Raw genomic sequence first — 20,017 nt, forward strand, 5'->3', positions numbered from 1 at the left:
CACCCTCTGCATGAAAAAAATTGCCTCTTAGGTCCTTTTATGTCTTTCCCCCCTCACCCTAAACCTATGCTCTTTAGTTCTGGATTCCCCCACCCCAGAGAAAAGATCCTGTCTATTTATCCTATCCACGCCCCTCATAATTTTATAAACCTCAGCCTCCCACACTCCAGAGAAAACAGCCCTCTATAACTAAAGCAAACAACCTACTTTCATGTTCAATTCCCCTCAAAAAGGTAACATTTTATTCATTTTTCAGATCACTTGCAAAAGAGCCTTTATGATTCGTGCACGAGGACACCCAGATTCTTTCTTCCTTCTCACTGTTCAGATAATACACTGATTTACTTGCTCTCAATCTTGTATTCATCCAAATATGCTAAACCCTGTGCTATGAACTTTTATTTTCTGCAAGAGCCTTTGATGTGGACCATTAACAAATGCTTTATGATGGTCTAAGTGCAATAAACCCACCATTAGCCACAGTACATAATACTGCAAAGAACTCCAATAGAATGGTAGAACATCAAACTATGCTTATTCTGTCTGATTACCTTAAACTTATCCAGGTACTCTGCTGTAATTCATTTAATAATAGCTTCAAACGTTATCGCTGATGTAGGTGTCAAGCTGTAGTTTCTTGCTTTTTGTTTCCCTCTCTTTATGAATAAAGGAGTCGCATTGGCTTTCTCCCAATCTAATGGGATTCTCCCTGAATCCATGGAACTTTGGAAAAATTAAAACCAATGCATCAACTATCTTACTAGCCATTTCTTTTAAGACTGTAGAATGAAGTCCATCAGGAACCTGGTTCTTGTCAGCCCATAGTCATTGTGATTTTGTTTTTCCCCCTTCAGTTTCTCCCTGCCTTCCATTTCTTGATTTATCGATGTTACTTGTATGTTTTGTCATGAAGATCAATGCAAAATACCTGTTCAATTCGCCTGCTATTTCATTATTTTCTGTTGTTAATTCTTCAGCCTGAATTCTTGAACCAACCCTCATTTTTATATCATTTGTTGAATCACCTTTAAGTAATTCAGAATAATTGTAGAAACTCTTGTACTCTGTCCAGAAATTTAAACATTTTAAAACCCTAATCTTCTAACTTGCATGGTTAAGATTTTTTTGATTTGATTTATTGTTATCACATGTACCTGAGTACAGTGAAAAGTTTTGTTTTGCGAGCAGTATAGGCAGTTCATAAAAAGGACATAGCAATCATGAGTGAGGTATACAGGGTGAGGACCTTAGAGTGAGGTATACAGGATTATGGCTGCACAAAGCAAGATCAACATTATTTCAAGTTAGAGAAGTCCATTTGGCTGTCTATTAAGGCTAAGGAAGAAGCTGTTCTTGAACTTGTTGGTGTTTGTGTTCAAGCACTTTAAGTTTATTACTATCTTTGACATTTCTAGTTAACCATAGATAGTGGATTGGTTCTTTGTTGGAATGCATGCTGTATAATCTGAAATAACCCCATAACTGTCTGCCACTACATCCCTATTCACCTGTCCTTATCCTTGTTTGCCAGTTCACTTTAACCATGTTGCTTTCATGCTCTCACAAAGGAGGAGGTTCTGTATAGCCAGTGTGAGGAGCTAGATGTCAAATTAAACAGAACCTCAAAGGTCATAATGTAGAAAGATAATCCCTCCTCCCTCCAGCTGAAGGTAAAATTCAATCATCTTCTGGTTGCTGGTTTCTAAGGAAGCCTTCACTACGAGACCATTCGTTAATCCTGTCTAATTGCACAATAGCAGGTCCAGGGTATGCTGCTGACTGGTCAGCTCTAACATGTACTTTTCTCAGAAACCCCCCGAAAGCAGCGCATGAACTCTACATCTTGGCACCTTTACCTGTCTTGTCTTTTCTGATTAATATGTAGATGAAAATATCTCATGATTATTCTTTGCCTTTCTGACAAACTCTCATTTATTCCTTTATGGTCTATTCTATTGTGACCTGTACACCACACACTCAAATGACTTCTTGCCTTTATAATTTATACCCAACTATTTGCTCACCTTAATTCTCTGAACTTGAGTCGCTGTTCTGTTGTGATAATATTGTCATTAACGCAGCCTCCACCTTCTCCTACTTTCCTGTAGTGTTTAAATGCCCTGTACTGTTCAACACTCGTGGTATCTGTGACATCCTGCAGCCATGTCTCTGTAATGGCCACCAGATCATACATGTTTATATTTACACTCAGTTCATTCATTTTGTTTTCACCCCCACGTGCAGAACCTTTACAGAAAGATACAGAACCTTTAGTTTTATCTTCAATTTTTAAAAAATAAATTCTGATTTCGTCTGCTGGTTGACTCCTAGATTCGTGCATTCCATCCCTTCCTGTCAAGGTCTGTTTATAGTTCCCATATTAATATTTTGCCTAAACGCTAATCTTTTGATTTGATCCTGAATTTGATCTCTCGTCCCCACTATTCAATTTAAAGTCCCTTGTACTTGTTATGCAGTTAGCAAGAACACACCCACTTGGACTGTGCTGGGGGCAATTATCCCATTGTTTCACATTCCACACTGCCCTAAACAGCTGCTAAAGCTCCAGAAACTGAAATCCATTTCTCCCATGCCATTCTTTGAACCATGCATTAATCTCTCCTATGTACCCTATACCATTTGCACGTGACTCAAGTAATAATCCATAGGTTTTGACTTGAGGTTCTGTATAATTTAACACCAGCTCTTTATACTGGCTATTCAGCACCACCCCACTTTTCTTGCCTGTTATTCATACCTGCATGCTCCATGACAGCTGGTTCCTCCCAGCCCTGAGCAGACCTCCCTAATGTCCCCAGTAGGCAAGTAACACAGCCACCTGACACTCACTTTATGTGGGTCAATATTAATCGTCTCACTGAAGAATCCCATAATTTATTGATACTCAACCACACAATGAAATAGTCAGACAAGTGACCAAAACCTTGGTCAAAGAGAGAGGTTTGAAGAAGCGTCATAAAAAGAGGTGGTGATATATAATGAGGAAATTCCAAAGGTTGGCCACTCAGCAGCTGAAAGTCGTGGAGCAGTGAAAGGCAGGATTGTGTAAGAAGTGTAAATTGAGTTGACTAATTTTCCAACGGTTAATGTCCTGTATTCATATCTTCATACTTGAACCAGTTCCTGCTTCTGATCATAAACCTCTGTGTGAAGTTTAACGTCCTGAGTTCATGTGCGTATTTTCCTACTATCGGTGTTTTTATAACATCCTGCCAGTGTCACAACATTAGAGAATAACTCTCAAAGTGCTTGGGTGATATAAAAATTTTAATTAATATATTTTACAAACTTGGTTTATTCAGTTGACTAACTGACTTTCTCATATGTTTAGAGATTTCTTGGGCTGGGTTCATATTGGTTAAGCAGGAGTTGAGCTTCTTGAAACTAAGAAGTTGTTGTTTATAGAATTTGTTATGTTCCTGCATTATATCTGTCTGTGTGGGATATCTTCATTGTATGAAGTCATTCTAGGCTGAAATTCAAAATACATTTAAAATGAATTATTGCTGTGTTGTGGGGTTCTAATGTGCTTTCCTTTTTAATTCTAGTCCTGTCCTGGTATGTGCTCCGAGTAACATTGCAGTGGACCAGTTGACTGAGAAGATTCATCATACAGGTCTGAAGGTGGTACGTCTCTGTGCCAAGAGTCGTGAGGCCATTGATTCACCAGTCTCTTTCCTGGCTCTGCATAATCAAATCCGTAACATGGATAGGTAAGAAGCAACTATTTGTTGGTAGCCCTTCTCAGCCCAAAAGCTAGCATTTATAGATAATCCTATGTTACCTTTGAACTAAAATGTGGTCTTACGTGAGGGTGCTGTAAGCAGGCAATAATTATTTGTTTCAAGATTCGACCTTTCATGACCTCTTTCCCAGAGTGCTTCAAAAGTACCACATTAAAACATCAGTTAATTTTCTTTGGTGGTCTTTGTTGCGAAGGGCTATGAAGAGCTTCTCTTATATGCAGCATTCCGCAATTGCTTTACTCTGTGGCCTGTAGAGTCTGCCACTCACTTATTTAGGGTGGCATGGTGGCTCAGTGGTTAACACTGCTGCCTCACAGTACCAGGGGCCCAGGTTTGATTCCAGACTCTGGCATCTTTCTATGGAGTTTGCACATTCTCCCAGAGTCTGCATGGGTTTCCTTCGGGTACTGCCGTTTCCTCCCACAGTTCAAAGCTATGCAGGTTAGATAGATTGGCCTTACTAAATTGTTCAAGCTAGGTTGACTGTTCATGGGAAATGCACGGTTATTAGGTAGGCGATTGGGGTGTTGTTGTGGACTCTGGGCAGAGTGGCCTGCTTCCCTACTGTAGTGATTCTATGTTCATATCGTAGATCATCAAGTTCTGTTTGTGATGGATTGGCCCTAATTACATTCTTTCACCAATTAATAACATGTGTGGGTTATATGTTAATTATTTTAGCACTGAGCAGTGGACTTATTTGTCATAATGAGAATGTAAGAATCTGCATAAAATCCAAGCCTATGATAGCACTCTCTAAGTCCAAGATCATATAGAAGCCTGGAATAGCTTGTAACTAACGGAGTTGTAATTGGTTGATTTATGACTACATTCTGCAATGTTGAACACTCTACCAGGTATCTGTGAGGGACACGACTCCACACAGGCACTGAAGCCATTCATTTAACGGGTGGCACAGTGGTTAGCACTGCTGTCTCAGCACCAGAGACCCGGGTTCAATTCCCGCATCAGGCGATTGACTCTGTGGAGTTTGCACGTTCTCCCCGTGTCTGCGTGGGTTTCCTCTGGGTGCTCCGGTTTCCTCCCACAGTCCAAAGATGTGCGGGTCAGGTGAATTGGCCATGCTAAATTGCCCGTAGTGTTAGGTAAGGGGTAAATGTAGGAGTATGGGTGGTTTGCACTTGGGCGGGTCAGTGTGGATTTGTTGGGCCAAAGGGCCTGTTTCCACACTGTAAGTAATCTAATCTAATTTAGCCTGGTGTACTTGACCATATAAAGCATCATAGCTCATCCCTTCCCTCTCCCAAAATAGAACATAGAAAAATACAGCGCAGTACAGGCCCTTCGGCCCTCGATGTTGCATCGATCCAAGCCCACCTAACCTACACTAGCCCACTTTCCTCCATATGCCTATCCAATGCCCGTTTAAATGCCCATAAAGAGGGAGAGTCCACCACTGCTACTGGCAGGGCATTCCATGAACTCACGACTCGCTGAGTAAAGAATCTACCCCTAACATCTGTCCTATACCTACCACCCCTTAATTTAAAGCTATGCCCCCTCGTAATAGCTGACTCCATACGTGGAAAAAGGTTCTCATGGTCAACCCTATCTAAATCCCTAATCATCTTGTACACCTCTATCAAGTCACCCCTAAACCTTCTTTTATCCAATGAAAACAGCCCCAAGTGCCTCAGCCTTTCCTCATACGATTTTCTGACCATACCAGGCAACATCCTGGTAAACCTCCTCTGCACCCGTTACAGTGCCTCCACATCCTTCCTATAGTATGGCGACCAAAACTGCACACAATACTCCAGAAAAGGCCGCACCAGAGTCTTATACAACTGCAACATGACCTCAGGACTCCGGAACTCCATTCCTCTACCAATAAAAGCCAGTACGCCATATGCCTCCTTCACAGCACTATTTACCTGGGTGGCAACTTTCAGAGATCTGTGTACATGGACACCAAGATCCCTCTGCTCATTCACACTACCAAGTATCCAACCATTAGCCCAGTACTCCATCTTCTTGTTACTCTTACCAAAGTGAATGACTTCACACTTAGCGACATTGAACTCCATTTGCTACCTTTCTGCCCAGCTCTGCAGCTTATCTATATCCCACTGTAACCTGCCACATCCTTCCTCACTGTCAACAACTCCACCGACTTTCGTATCATCCGCAAACTTGCTCACCCAATCTTCTAGCCCCTCTTCCAGGTCATTTATGAAAACGACAAACAGCAATGGTCCCAAAACACATCTTTGCGGAACACCGCTGGTAACTGCACTCCAAGATGAATCTTTACCATCAACTACTACCCTCTGTCGTCTTCCAGCCAGCCAATTCCTAATCCAAACCTCCAACTCCCCCTCAATGCCATACCTCTGTATTTTTTGCATAGCCTACCATGGGGAAACTTATCAAACGCCTTACTAAAATCCATATACACCACATCTACTGCTTTACCCTCGTCCACCTCCTTAGTCACCTTCTCAAAGAATTCAATAAGGTTTGTGAGGCACGACCGGCCCTTCACAAAACCATGCTGACTGTCCTTGATCACATTATTCGTATCCAGATGTTCATAAATTATATCCCTTACAATTCTCTCTCAGACTTTGCCCACAACAGAGGTAAGACTCACCGACCTATAGTTACTGAGGTTATCCCTACTCCCCTTCTTGAACAAGGGAACCACATTTGCTATCCTCATATATGGATAGTAATCAGGAATGACAGCTTTGTCTTATTTTTAACACTTGCTTAATTCTGAATTTGAGCAGTCATTCCTGGCCTTTTGCCTTAGCCTCTTGCTCTCTAAACTCAGTAATTATTTTATGTTTCACAAGCAATGCAGGCTAAAAGAGCAGGTCTCTCTCTTAGAATACCAGGCTGTTTCTCAGTATGGGTTTTGCCTCATCCAGGTGATCTTAATCCACATATTTTGGAAGCTGCTCCCAACAGAGAACAAGGATCAGTGTGTGAGACTAGTTCCAGCTGTGTTGTAATTACCAGCTTTGTTGAGGGCCGTCAGTCACTGCAGTAGCAAGATATGTTACATTTGTCCATTGCTATAAAGTGTGGCCAATGCATGAATTCAAATAGGCAACAATGCAGTCAGGAGTCTTGGCCAGATTTCCCTGATTTATGTGTCTTATATAACATCTTTGCTCTGCTTGACAGTATGCCTGAATTGCAAAAATTGCAGCAGTTAAAGGATGAGACTGGCGAGTTGTCATCTGCAGATGAGAAGCGCTACCGTGCACTCAAAAGGACAGCTGAGCGGGAACTGCTGATGGTAAGAAATCTGTCACAATCCTGATTTCCCATTTTGTAAATCATGTGCTACATAACTCCCAGAGTGTAAGTGCTGGGTTTCAGCATAAAGCTTCTATTGGCAGTGCCAAGGCTTAGAGGAGGGTTTTGTCAACCATCTGTCGTCCCAGGAAGAGTGGCTGAGAAGTAGAGTTTCAAGAGTTGGACCAGGAAAAGCTGCTTTGAGTGTTTGGAAGAGAGGGTCTCTGTCCTCTGATAGATTGGAGAAATATTCAAGGCTGTGGGAGTCAGCAGCATTTTTGAATCCATTCCAAATTTCCCTTGGGGAAGGTGGTAATGCACTGCCTTTTTGAATAGCTGCAGCCCTTTGGGTGTAGGTTGTCCCAAACTGCTGTTAGGATTCCAGTTCCAGAATCGTTACCCAGTGACAGTGAAGGAATGGTGATTTATTTCCAAGCTGCTCCCAGCAGAGGACAAGGATGAGTGTGAGAGACTGGTTCTAGCTGTGTTGTAATTACCAGCTTTGTTGAGGGCCATCATTAACGGGAGTAGAAAGGTATGTTACATTTGTCCATTGTTATATAGTTTGGCCAATGCATTAATTCAAATAGGTGGCAATGCAGTCTGGAGAATTGGCCACATTTCCCTGAGTGACTTGGAGGAGTCTTGCAGGGGGTGAGTTTCATATGTGCTTCAGAGGTTACACGTTTGGATGGCAGTGTCGAGGCAGCATGACAGATTGTGAAAGGAGTGAATGTTGAAGGTGGTATGTGGGTTACCAGTTAAGCAGGCTGTTTGTCCTGGGTGCTGTTGAGATTTTCAAGTATTGATGGGGCCACACTGATCCAGGCAATTGGAGAGTATTCTACCACATTCCTGACTTGTGCCCAGCAGATGATGGATAGGCTTTGAGTCATGAGTAACATCCTGCCGAAAGTCAATAATGAGTTCCTTGGTTTTGCTGGTATTGAGAGCTAGGTTGTTCTCAGTGTACCATTTTACCAGGTCTTCCACCGCCCGATTCAACCAACTATGACGGTGTCATCAGTGAATTTGTAAATGGCATTAGTCTTGTATTTGGTGACGCAGTCATGGGTATATGGTGAGTACAGTAGGGGGCTGAATATGCACCCCTGGGGAGCTCCAGTGTTGTGTTAGTGAGGATGAAGTATTGTCCCCAATCTTCACTGCAGTTAGATTGGGGCTTAGTCCAAGGGATAATAGTGTTGAAGGCTGAACTGTAGTCAGTGAGTAGGCTTCTTACATAGCTGTTCTTTGGTGTCAAGGTATTCTAGGGAGGAGTGAAGGGCAAGTGATATGGCATCTGATGTGGATCTGTTAGTCCAATAGGCAAATTGGAGTGGGTCAAGAGTAGTGGGGAGGCTGGAGTTGATTAATGCCGTGACCAGCCTTTCAAAGTATTTCATGCACTTCCTGACCACCAAAGTTAGGGCCACTGGGCGGCAGTCATTGAGACATGCTGCATGAGCTTTCTTAGGCACAGGGATAATGTTGGCCCTCTTGAAACAGGCAGGGACAGAGAGTGGCATGCTGCAGGGATAGGTTGGAGATATCCAAGAAGACCTCTGCCAGTTGACTTGCGTATGCTTTGAGTGCACAGCCTGGTACTCCATCTGGTTCCATCACTTTCCTTGGATTCACACAAAGTGGGGGATTAGTGCTAGTAAAACCACTGAGTGTCATGGGCCAATGATGAGACTCTCTCTTGTTGGAGATGGTCATTGCCTATTACTTGTGTGGCAGGCATGCTATTTGTCAGCTTGGATCTTGTTGCATTTGGACATGGACTGCACAACATCTGAGAAGTGGTGAATTTTGCTAAACATTGAACAATCATTGGTGAGCATCCTCACTTCTGATCTTATAATGGAGGAAGGTCATTGATAGAGCAGCTGAAGATGGTTGGGTCAAGGACACTGCTGCTGGAGTTCCTCAGGATAGTGTCCTGGAGTTGAGATGACTGACCTCCAATCAACACAACCATCTTCCTTTAATGCTAGGTATGACTTCAACAAGTCGAGAAATTTCCTCTAATTCCCGTTGATTTGAATTTTGCTGTGTGCATCTTGATGCCACACGTGTTCAGATGCTGCCTTGCTGTTTGGAGCAATCCCTATCACCTCCGCTCTGGAATTCAGCGTTGCCTGTATTCAGACCAAATCTGTGGAGAGTGCTGAGTGAACTGGTGGAACCCAAATGGAGTAGCACTGAATAGATTATTCATGATTGATAGTATTAGTGACACTTTTCATCACGATAGCTGGTGACCAGGTTGGATTTGTCCTTTTTTTTGTGTAGACTTGACAACCTTGTGCAATTTTGCACATCGCTGGTTAGATGCCAGTGTTGTAACTGTGCTACAGCAGCTTGGCTGGGTACACAGCTGGTTCTAGAGCACGAATCTAGAGTACTATTGTCAGAATGTTATCAGAGCCCATCGGCTCCGTAGTATCTGGTTCCTTTGGATATTTCTCAGTATCACCTGAAATGAATCGATTTGGTTGAAGATTAGCTTCTGTGATATTGTGGACCCCATGGGAGGAGGCAGCAAGTAATCAATCATTCAACGCTGTGGCTGTAGACTGAAACAAATGCTTTAGTCTTGCCTATTGCACTGATGTGCTGTACTCCCCATTGCTGAGGATGGAGATTATTTTGGGAGCTCCACCTTCTGTTAGTTTAGTTGTCCATGTTGGAGGACTGCAAATATTTGAAATGATGTGTTGATTGTGGGATCACTTGGCTCTGTCAGTCACTTGCTGTTCTGCTGTTTGCCACCCAGGTAGTCCATGGTAGCTTTATCAGATTGTTGCTTTCTGTTTAGGCATATCTAGTACTTTTGCTGGCATACTCTCCTCCTTCCTTTTGAATCAGGGTTGGTTCTCCATCTTTCGTAATGGGAGGGTATTTTCGATGAGGTTGAATATTGCTGCAGTTATGTCTGAAAGGTTTCTTTTTGAGTTTTGACGGAGATCTTGTCTATCTTTTTCAGAATGCTGATGTTATTTGCTGTACCTGCGTTGGAGCTGGTGACCCACGCCTGGCTAAGATGCAGTTCCGTTCCATTCTCATTGATGAGAGCACACAGGCCACAGAGCCTGAATGTATGGTCCCTGTAGTGCTGGGAGCAAAGCAGGTATGTCCGGTGCAGTTGCGCACATTCCAGGTGCTGGGGCTAAGGCTGTTGCAAGTAATGTACTGGGCTTTATATTCTGAAGACAAGGGCTGTTTTTATTTTGTGGATCTAATGTACAGAGATCTGAAATTCTGATTAATTGACAGTTGGCACAGGGCCATGATAGCCTCATGGTATTGTTGCTGGACTATTAATCCAGAGACTCTGGTAATGTTCCCTGGGCCATGGTTCAAATCCTACCATGTCAGGAATAGAGAATTCGACGTTTCGAGCATAAGCCCTTCATCAGGAATAAGAGAGAGAGAGCCAAGCCGGCTGAGATAAAAGGTAGGGAGGAGGGACTAGGGGGAGGGGCGATGGAGGTGGGATAGGTGGAAGGAGGTCAAGGTGAGGGTGATAGGCCGGAGTGGGGTGGGGGCGGAGAGGTCAGGAAGAGGATTGCAAGTTAGGAGGGCGGTGCTGAGTTGAGGGAACCGACTGAGACAAGGTGGGGGGAGGGGAAATGAGGAAGCTGGAGAAATCTGAATTCATACCTTGTGGTTGGAGGGTTCCCAGGCGGAAGATGAGGCGCTCCTCCTCCAGCCGTCGTGTAGTTGTGTTCTGCCGGTGGAGGAGTCCAAGGACCTGCATGTCCTCGGTGGAGTGGGAGGGGGAGTTAAAGTGTTGAGCCACGGGGTGATTGGGTTGGTTGGTTCGGGCGGCCCAGAGGTGTTCTCTGAAGCGTTCCGCAAGTAAGCGGCCTGTCTCACCAATATAGAGGAGGCCACATCGGGTGCAGCGGATGCAATAGATGATGTGTGTGGAGGTACAGGTGAACTTGTGGCGGATATGGAAGGATCCCTTGGGGCCTTGGAGGGAAGTGAGTGTGGAGGTGTGGGCGTAAGTTTTACATTTCCTGCGGTTGCAGGGGAAGGTGCCGGGGGTGGAGGTTGGGTTGGTGGGGGGTGTGGATCTGACAAGGGAGTCACGAAGGGAGTGGTCCTTGCGGAACGCTGATAGGGGAGGGGAGGGAAATATATCCTTGGTGGTGGGGTCCGTTTGGAGGTGGCGGAAATGGCGGCGGATAATACGTTGTATGCGCAGGTTGGTGGGGTGGTAGGTGAGAACCAGTGGGGTTCTGTCTTGGTGGCGGTTGGAGGAGCGGGGCTCAAGGGCGGAGGAGCGGGAAGTGGAGGAGATGCGGTGGAGGGCATCGTCGATCACGTCTGACCGCAGATTCCCCCCAGACGTGATCGACGATGCCCTCCACCGCATCTCCTCCACTTCCCGCTCCTCCGCCCTTGAGCCCCGCTCCTCCAACCGCCACCAAGACAGAACCCCACTGGTTCTCACCTACCACCCCACCACCCTGCGCATACAACGTATTATCCGCCGCCATTTCCGCCACCTCCAAACGGACCCCACCACCAAGGATATATTTCCCTCCCCTCCCCTATCAGCGTTCCGCAAGGACCACTCCCTTCGTGACTCCCTTGTCAGATCCACACCCCCCACCAACCCAACCTCCACCCCCGGCACCTTCCCCTGCAACCGCAGGAAATGTAAAACTTGCGCCCACACCTCCACACTCACTTCCCTCCAAGGCCCCAAGGGATCCTTCCATATCCGCCACAAGTTCACCTGTACCTCCACACACATCATCTATTGCATCCGCTGCACCCGATGTGGCCTCCTCTATATTGGTGAGACAGGCCGCTTACTTGCGGAACGCTTCAGAGAACACCTCTGGGCCGCCCGAACCAACCAACCCAATCACCCCGTGGCTCAACACTTTAACTCCCCCTCCCACTCCACCGAGGACATGCAGGTCCTTGGACTCCTCCACCGGCAGAACACAACTACACGACGGCTGGAGGAGGAGCGCCTCATCTTCCGCCTGGGAACCCTCCAACCACAAGGTATGAATTCAGATTTCTCCAGCTTCCTCATTTCCCCTCCCCCCACCTTGTCTCAGTCGGTTCCCTCAACTCAGCACCGCCCTCCTAACTTGCAATCCTCTTCCTGACCTCTCCGCCCCCACCCCACTCCGGCCTATCACCCTCACCTTGACCTCCTTCCACCTATCCCACCTCCATCGCCCCTCCCCCTAGTCCCTCCTCCCTACCTTTTATCTCAGCCGGCTTGGCTCTCTCTCTCTTATTCCTGATGAAGGGCTTATGCTCGAAACGTCGAATTCTCTATTCCTGAGATGCTGCCTAACCTGCTGTGCTTTGACCAGCAACACATTTGCAGCTGTGATCTCCAGCATCTGCAGACCTCATTTTTTACTCAAATCCTACCATGGCAAATGATGCAATTTGAAATTACTAAATACAGGGGAACCTCGATTATCCGAACGTGATGGGAGGCCACTTTACTGTTTGGATAATCAACTATTCGGTCAATTGATTAAATGCCTTTCCTCTGGGGCTCAGAGTTTTTAAAGTCTGCTCCCCGTTCAGGAGACTGCAGCAGCACACAGCGCGTGAGCCCCCACCCTCAACACCGTCCCCACCACTTCCTACCTTGTGCAGCACTATGCCCCACCCCCAACCCCGTCCAACACCGCCCCCTCCCCAACCCATCCACTCCCGCCTCCCCTCCGGGGCAGCTGGACTGGACACACGCAACAAGACTGCTGCCTTTGTGGGGCAAGTCTCCAAGTAACACACACACACACAGCCACAGCCCCGCACGCACAACTTTTTACTGCAACTTTTTAACAGATTCCACCTTTGCCCTGTACAGGACAATGTTGGACAGATTATCTAGGGACGGGATTTAGGGTATACGCCTGTGTAGAACTACAGGGAAAATGTGGGGACAGAGAGGGTGGGTGGGCAGACAGTCATTTAGAGTCGGTGCCTGTTTAATCACTGTCAACAAAAGACGCGATCACGTTTGGAAACACGTCTTTGATGTAATGTTTCCATCAGGACCTAGAGGTCTCCTTTGGATAATTGGTATTTGGATAATTGAGGTTCCTCTGTATTTTGAATGATGACCATGAGCCCATTGTCGATTGTCAAAATCTCATCTGGTTTACTAAAGTCCTTGAAGGCTGTGATTCCCAGAAAGATGTGTGGACTTATCCGTTGCAATTTGCTATATAAACTGGTTTGGGGTTAATCTGGTTAAAGCTGTTTATTTAAAAAAAAATGGGATGGACTTGTTGGTTGTACATTTTGACAATGCCACGTGATGTTCATTGAGAACCCTACAGTGAGGGAGGAGAGAGAGGGTTTCATCCCATTTGTATGTGAGAGGAGCTAACTTCATGGTTTGTATTCAGAATTATTTTAAAGTTTTCCTTTTGACTGCGACATGAGAACGAGGCTAGCAGCTGTTTGATTATCACAGTGAACTGGAGCCGTGTACTGTCTTTCTCTTGCAGCTGATCCTGGTGGGTGACCATTGCCAGCTTGGTCCGGTGGTTATGTGTAAGAAAGCTGCTAAAGCTGGTCTGTCTCAGTCGCTTTTTGAGCGTCTGGTTGTTCTCGGGATCCGACCAATTCGTCTGCAGGTTCAATACAGGATGCATCCAGCTCTCAGTGCCTTTCCATCCAACATCTTCTATGAGGGCTCACTGCAAAATGGTGTCACAGCAGGTACGTACATTAGAAGTAGGATGATTTGCAAATTTCTGCTTAATTCCTCTTCTGTAAACAGGTCTCTAAACCTATGTGCTTCAGGCAATTAAGTTTCTGTGTATCTAAGATTTGTTAAGATTCTGTTGCTTCTCTTGTGCATCAGCCAATGTGTCCTACAGTCATATTAAATAGGCTGATGGTTTTTGGGAATTTGATTTTGGGGTCCCCTTCCCGCGTTGTAATTATAGTGGATCTGCTTTCTTTTCCCACTTGCTGGAATGTTGGTTCAGTATGCCATTCCAATGTCATTGTGACTGGTGGTAGAGAAACTGCTGAGAGCAGAAGCCCTGTTTCCCAAAATAAAATAAATCACCTAAAAGTTGACACAGCACATCCTTAGAATGTAGAGTATTTGACATCATTTTTATTTCTAAGTAAACCCAACCATATCTTTCTACATTAGTGAATTAGATTAAAGCTCCAAAAATAGTTTGTTCTTCATCAACAATATAGTTAGTAGTTCTGCAACTTGATCCCTGTCACCTCATTCTGTCAGCAAGTTTAGCAACCTAACTGGATTGCAAATAATTTTACTTGGGGGTGGTTAAATGCCTTAGTGCTGCAATGGGAGATTTAACAGAAGATTGGAAGAACAATCCTCAGTGCAAGCGGCAAGTAAAAGGCTTGCTGGGGGAGTGTATGGATGAGGCAAGTGGATGAACCCAGCATTATTCTTCTGATGGTTTTTTGATTTCACAGCGGATCGCATCAAGAAAGGCTTTGACTTCCAGTGGCCACAGCCAGACAAGCCAATGTTCTTCTATGTAACCCAGGGCCAGGAGGAAATTGCTAGCTCGGGGACCTCCTACCTCAATAGGTATGTACGTGGTTAACAGATCCTTCTCCTATCGAGCTCTGAAGCAACTTAGAAACATAATGTATATTTTTAATCAAACATTATTCAGGATAATTTTCCAATCATGAAGCAAGTTGTCATTCCTTGGCTTTTTGGGAGAGGTGTGAGGGATCTTTTATTTTTCAGATCGTGCACATTCTCAATGTCTCACTTCACGATCTATGAATCACTGTCAAAATTGCAGCAGCCAATTTTGTGTGTAGTAAGATTTTTTTAACCTAAAGTTGGGTGAGATTATTGTGGGAAGCAGTTTGTTAACATCACCAGATTTTATAATGTTTATTAAAGTGAAATTGAACCTTACTCCAATTTCAGGACTGAGGCAGCCAATGTCGAGAAGATCACCACCAAACTGCTGAAGGCAGGTGCCAAGCCAGATCAAATCGGCATCATCACACCATACGAGGGGCAGCGATCCTACCTGGTGCAGTACATGCAGTTCAGTGGTTCCCTTCACACCAAACTCTATCAGGTAGCATTATAAATATCTTGATGCTTTCTAAGTGAACTGTTGAGACTTTGTTTTCTCTGGTTATGCTTTTCTGAGACGGTAACAATAATTACAGCAGTGCAGTTGTTGTATTTTGGTGTTTTCTAATGAAGATTGACTAATGTGTGACAATTAGTTGGTTGGATGACGTAAAGTTCTTGTTTGTGCTCATGATTCAGGAGGTAGAAATTGCCAGTGTTGATGCGTTCCAAGGCCGAGAGAAGGACTTCATCATCCTATCGTGTGTCCGAGCCAACGAGCATCAAGGCATTGGATTTCTCAATGATCCCCGGCGATTGAATGTGGCCCTCACAAGAGCGAGGTGAGCAGGAGGGATACAAAAGAGTAATAAGGGAGGGAGATGGTACAGACAAAGTGAAGAGTTAGGTTGGAGGATGGTGCAAGATCAGGCCCAAAATGTTATCCTACTGTATCTCAAGTCCCTGGTGGTGCATATTAGTCCTTGATCCTGAGTGAATCTCTTCTGAGATGACTATTTGAGAGTAAGGTTTGTGCAAGACTGTGGCTTGTAGCCTGGTTTCAGATTGTAAATGTTCACTATTACTGGTGGTGCTATTCCTGATTTGCTTCACTGCACAATATTTATGCCAGTTCTATCATTTGTAAAGGTCAAGATGCTCATCACTTTGTATATCTGTTTCTTTGCCCTGCTCCTTATCCTTTTTGTTCTTTACCTTCAATCAAACCCCTGCATAACCACCAACAAGCTGCCTCTTCTGCTCTGTTTAGAAAACATGAATTGATTTTTTGCACGTATAGTTATGAACTAATTAGTAGTGCAAACAACTGGAGTTCGAATTTTCAAGGTTCACGTTTGGGGAAGTGTACTGAAGCTACTGTTCCTTGTATGACTACTTTTGTCTCCTACATTTTCACACCCATGTCTGCTGGACTGTATTGGATGGTTAGGCTTGGATGATTTGGCTTGAATTTGTTGAATTAGGCTGTTAGGTCATTGGATATTCCTTTTTGATTCAAGCTGGAAGTTGATGTATCAATTTTGTTTTGCAGATATGGTGTGATTATTGTGGGAAATCCAAAGGCTTTATCCAAACAGCCACTGTGGAATCACCTGCTGAATTATTACAAAGAACAGAAAGTGCTGGTGGAGGGACCACTGAATAATCTCCGCGAGAGTCTAATGCAGTTCAGCAAACCACGGAAACTTGTCAACACCATCAATCCGGTGAGCAAACTATCCAGCCTGTGTTTAACTGCTGATTGCTCAGAATAGATTTATAGGAGGTTATCTGGTTCCCTGTTGATGAAACTGTAATTGAAGCCAAAGTTAGCTTGATTGTTGTATGCAGGTCAGCAATGTTCTGGATACCCCTACTTTATGCAAATATGTGACAGTGAAAAGTAATTAACTTATTTCAGTACAGCTTGCTTGGCTGAGGTTCCTCCCTACGTTTACAATAGAAACACCACCCTGTGCAAGTTGCCTCCTAGCCACTCACCATCCTGGCTTGGAAATATATCACCATTCCTTTTAATGTTGGTGGGTCAAAGTCCTGGAATTTCTCTCAGGGCATTGCTGATCTACCTACAGCACATGGACTGCAGCAGTTCAAGAAGGTAGCTCACCTGCCACTTTCTAAAGAAGAACTAGGGATGGGCAGTAATTGGCTTAGCCAGTGACGCTCATGTCCCAAAAATGAATAAAAAGAATATACATTTAATGTTTCATGCCAGACTCCTGGTGCAATACATGGTTTAACATACTTCCCTTTCTTGGCTTGAAGTTAGAAAAGCAGAGGTGGAGGATTGGTCAGCCATTTTCACAAGTGGCCCTTTTAGTAGGGGTGATTCTAAATTATCTTGTGAAGTATTCTGATGCCTGGCCTGAGATCTCAGTGGGAAGCTGGCCACTTACTACTGGCGTACTCTTTCCTATCTGCTAAATGGTAGCTTGAGTTTGCTACATTAACCTCCACTCCTGTGTGAAAGGGCTGTGTTCTAGTGTGTTTGCATAGCATTAATTTCTTTTGTTACGTGGGATGCAGTGTGTTAGCAAGGAATCATCTGTCGGCCAAACAATGTAAGAGAGCAGATTTTCTTTTTCTCTAGGGAATACCAGTGAACCTGATGGGTTTTTACAAAAATTACAATGCTTAAACTAGATTTTAGTATGCTTTTACTTAATTCTACTGCACTGTTTCCATTGCAGCTTTTAATAGATTTGTTGGGCTTTCAACTAATTGACTGGTGTTTCAGTATTCAAAACTGTTTTTTATCAATAGCACTGAGCTGTATAATATTCTTGTGTTGTAGGGAGCCCGGTTCATGACGACAGCAATGTATGATGCTCGAGAAGCTATTATCCCAGGCTCTGTATATGACAGGAGTGGTCAGGGTAAGATTGTATTTGATCTCCGTTTTAAATTTTAAACAGTTTAACCAATAGAGAATGTTCCATCAGTTTGTGCCCTACATTTCATTAGGCTTATTGTCTTAAATCAGTCGTAATGCTGTGTTGTCATCTGGTTCCACAGATAATCATTGAAATTCTTCTCTTGCTGCTGTGAACATTATTAAGGAGCTATGATGGAATTAATACTTAATGCAACAAACTCAAATGCACCCCCAACCCTACATGAAACCAGCACAACCAGCATGTTAAACCAGTCTACGCCATGTCCCAGTATATTGTTGTGCCTGGTGACAGTTGGGCTCCTCAATCACTTTTTTTCTCCTAATACTTGGATATTTTCCTCTTCAGCAGGTCGTCCATCCAACATGTACTTTCAAACCCATGATCAGATTGGGATGATTGGAGCCAGCCCCAGTCATGTTGCTGCAATGAATATTCCCATTCCCTTTAATCTGATGATGCCCCCAATGCCGCCTCCTGGATACTTTGGACAAGCAAATGGACCAGCAGCAGGTGAGCACTGAGACATCGATATATCTGAATGTAGGCTTGGGAGATGTCCCAGGGCAGGATGCTGGAACTATTATGGACACTCAAGATTGTAAAGGTATTGATATTTTATACAGAAGTGACTGTCATGAAGTTAGAGACCTCCTGAAGAGTTTAATTTTCAAATTTTATGAATTGATAGTGTCCAGTGCTTCCTGTCACATTAAGTAATGAATTTTAATGATCCATTCTTCCTAATTCACCTTGGAAGGGAAACGTGAAGCATTCACTGCTTGGCCTGCTGGTGTCTGTAGTTAGTTTCTTGGCTGACAAGTGCCACAAGTACCCCTGTCCCAGTTCAGTGCATAGTTGTATGTGTTTTACATTCAGAATGCTGAACCTTCAGTGTCGTTATTTCGTACAGTGAAGTTCTGCAGTGCTGCCAAAGCAACAGATCCTGGTGTTTCTTTACGAAGCTTCAGGTGCAGGAGCATTTGGGTCAGAGCCAGGCAGATTCAAAGCAAGTTTCTTCTTTTCAAGGTCGTGGAATTGCAAAAGGAAAAGTGGGTCGTGGGGCTCGCCAGCGGAACCGTGGCGTGGGGAACCAGCTGAACAGCCAGTCAAATCTGCCAAACAGCCAAGCCAGTCAGGATGTGGTCTCTCAGCCATTCTCTCAAGGGCCTCTGACCCAGGGCTACATCTCAATGAGCCAGCCTTCACAAATGAGCCAGCCTGGCCTTTCTCAGCCAGAACTCTCTCAGGTAAATCGTTGTACTGCTCACTCTTGCACCTGTCCATTTTTCTGGAATTATATAAGAAGAATCACGTGCTGTTGAGTTAACGGGAGTTATTTGCTTTGCTCATGCGCTGAGTTTTTTGAGAACTGCAACCTCATTCCAAAGTTGAAGTTTGATTTGTCCCCCTCTGCCATAGTCTGATTACTTTCACCCCAGTGTACTGTTACCTAGCTGTGCCTCTCCCTCCACCCATCTGTTCCTCAAACCCTTTTTTAAACTACTACATTCATTAATTTGTGGGATGTAGGCATCACTGGCCAGGCCAGTATCAATTACTCAGAGGGTTGTTAAGAATAAACCACATTGCTCTGGGTCCAGAGTCACGTAGACCAGACCAGTTGGGGATAGTACATTTCCTTCCCTGAAGGACATTAGTCAACCAAATACATTTTTCCAATAATCGGCGATGGCTTCCTGGTCATCAGTGGGCTCATTCCTGATTTCAAATTCCACCATCTGCCATGGTGAGAATTGAACCAGATCCCCAGAACTGGGTCTCTGGATTAACAATCCATTTCTTCCCTTTATAATACTCCCCTCTTACAGAACCCCCTCTCTTTCCCACCCCTTTATCTGTTAAAGGTGCTATACAAAACCTGATTATTTTAAATAGAAAATTCTATCATCTGCTTTGACAATTTTTTGGATTTTGGAATGTATTCTCTTTAATTTCAGGATAGTTACCTGGGCGATGAGTTCAAGTCGCAGATTGACGTGGCCTTGTCGCAGGATTCCACTTACCAGGGCGAACGTGCATATCAACATGGGGTGACTGGGCTGTCACAGTACTAGAATGTGAGCAAGTTTCTCACTCATTCACCAGATTAGTTAATATGGCTACAGACATCAAGAGTAGAGGGGTATTCATCACAAAACACGTTTCATTTGTGGCTGACTCAGGCTAATTCAGAAGTGAGGGGTTTGGGAATTTGAGGGTTGTGGGGCGATTGGGAGCAGAGCAGTACAGGGAGAGGGTGGTGGTCGGAACAGGCGGCGTGAAGTCATGGGAGCTAAGGGAGAGGAGGGTAGTGAAGGTAGCAGGTTGGGGGAGGGGGTGTCATCTGGTTAATTCTACCTGTTTTTTTGTAATTAACATTTTACCGCAATTTTTCTACTTTCAGAAGGGTAAAAGCGGGAATTAAGTGTTTTTTTTCTTTGTTGGATCTTTGACATGCTCCCTTGTTTGTCCAG

At 44.4% G+C, this 20,017-nt stretch overlaps 1 protein-coding gene across 4 annotated transcripts in view; it reads left to right on the forward strand.

Moving 5' to 3' along the window:
* The window catches only part of upf1 (UPF1 RNA helicase and ATPase), a 75,152-nt gene that overhangs the window by 52,249 nt on the left and 2,886 nt on the right, over window positions 1-20,017 (forward strand). For 2 of the 4 annotated variants that reach the window (XM_060846489.1, XM_060846491.1), the window contains exons 12-23: window positions 3,570-3,734; window positions 6,921-7,035; window positions 10,027-10,170; window positions 13,544-13,757; window positions 14,499-14,616; window positions 14,971-15,127; window positions 15,325-15,467; window positions 16,178-16,352; window positions 17,441-17,522; window positions 17,889-18,053; window positions 18,570-18,790; window positions 19,502-19,621. In XM_060846489.1, coding sequence (XP_060702472.1) covers window positions 3,570-3,734; window positions 6,921-7,035; window positions 10,027-10,170; window positions 13,544-13,757; window positions 14,499-14,616; window positions 14,971-15,127; window positions 15,325-15,467; window positions 16,178-16,352; window positions 17,441-17,522; window positions 17,889-18,053; window positions 18,570-18,790; window positions 19,502-19,618 — 1,816 coding nt within the window. In that variant the 3' untranslated portion in view covers window positions 19,619-19,621. The remainder of the gene's footprint in view (window positions 1-3,569; window positions 3,735-6,920; window positions 7,036-10,026; window positions 10,171-13,543; window positions 13,758-14,498; window positions 14,617-14,970; window positions 15,128-15,324; window positions 15,468-16,177; window positions 16,353-17,440; window positions 17,523-17,888; window positions 18,054-18,569; window positions 18,791-19,501; window positions 19,622-20,017) is intronic. The other 2 variants (XM_060846490.1, XM_060846492.1) reach the window with 1 other exon arrangement.

The sequence above is a fragment of the Hemiscyllium ocellatum genome, chromosome 28 (genome assembly GCF_020745735.1).
Source record: "Hemiscyllium ocellatum isolate sHemOce1 chromosome 28, sHemOce1.pat.X.cur, whole genome shotgun sequence".
NCBI lineage: Eukaryota > Metazoa > Chordata > Chondrichthyes > Orectolobiformes > Hemiscylliidae > Hemiscyllium > Hemiscyllium ocellatum.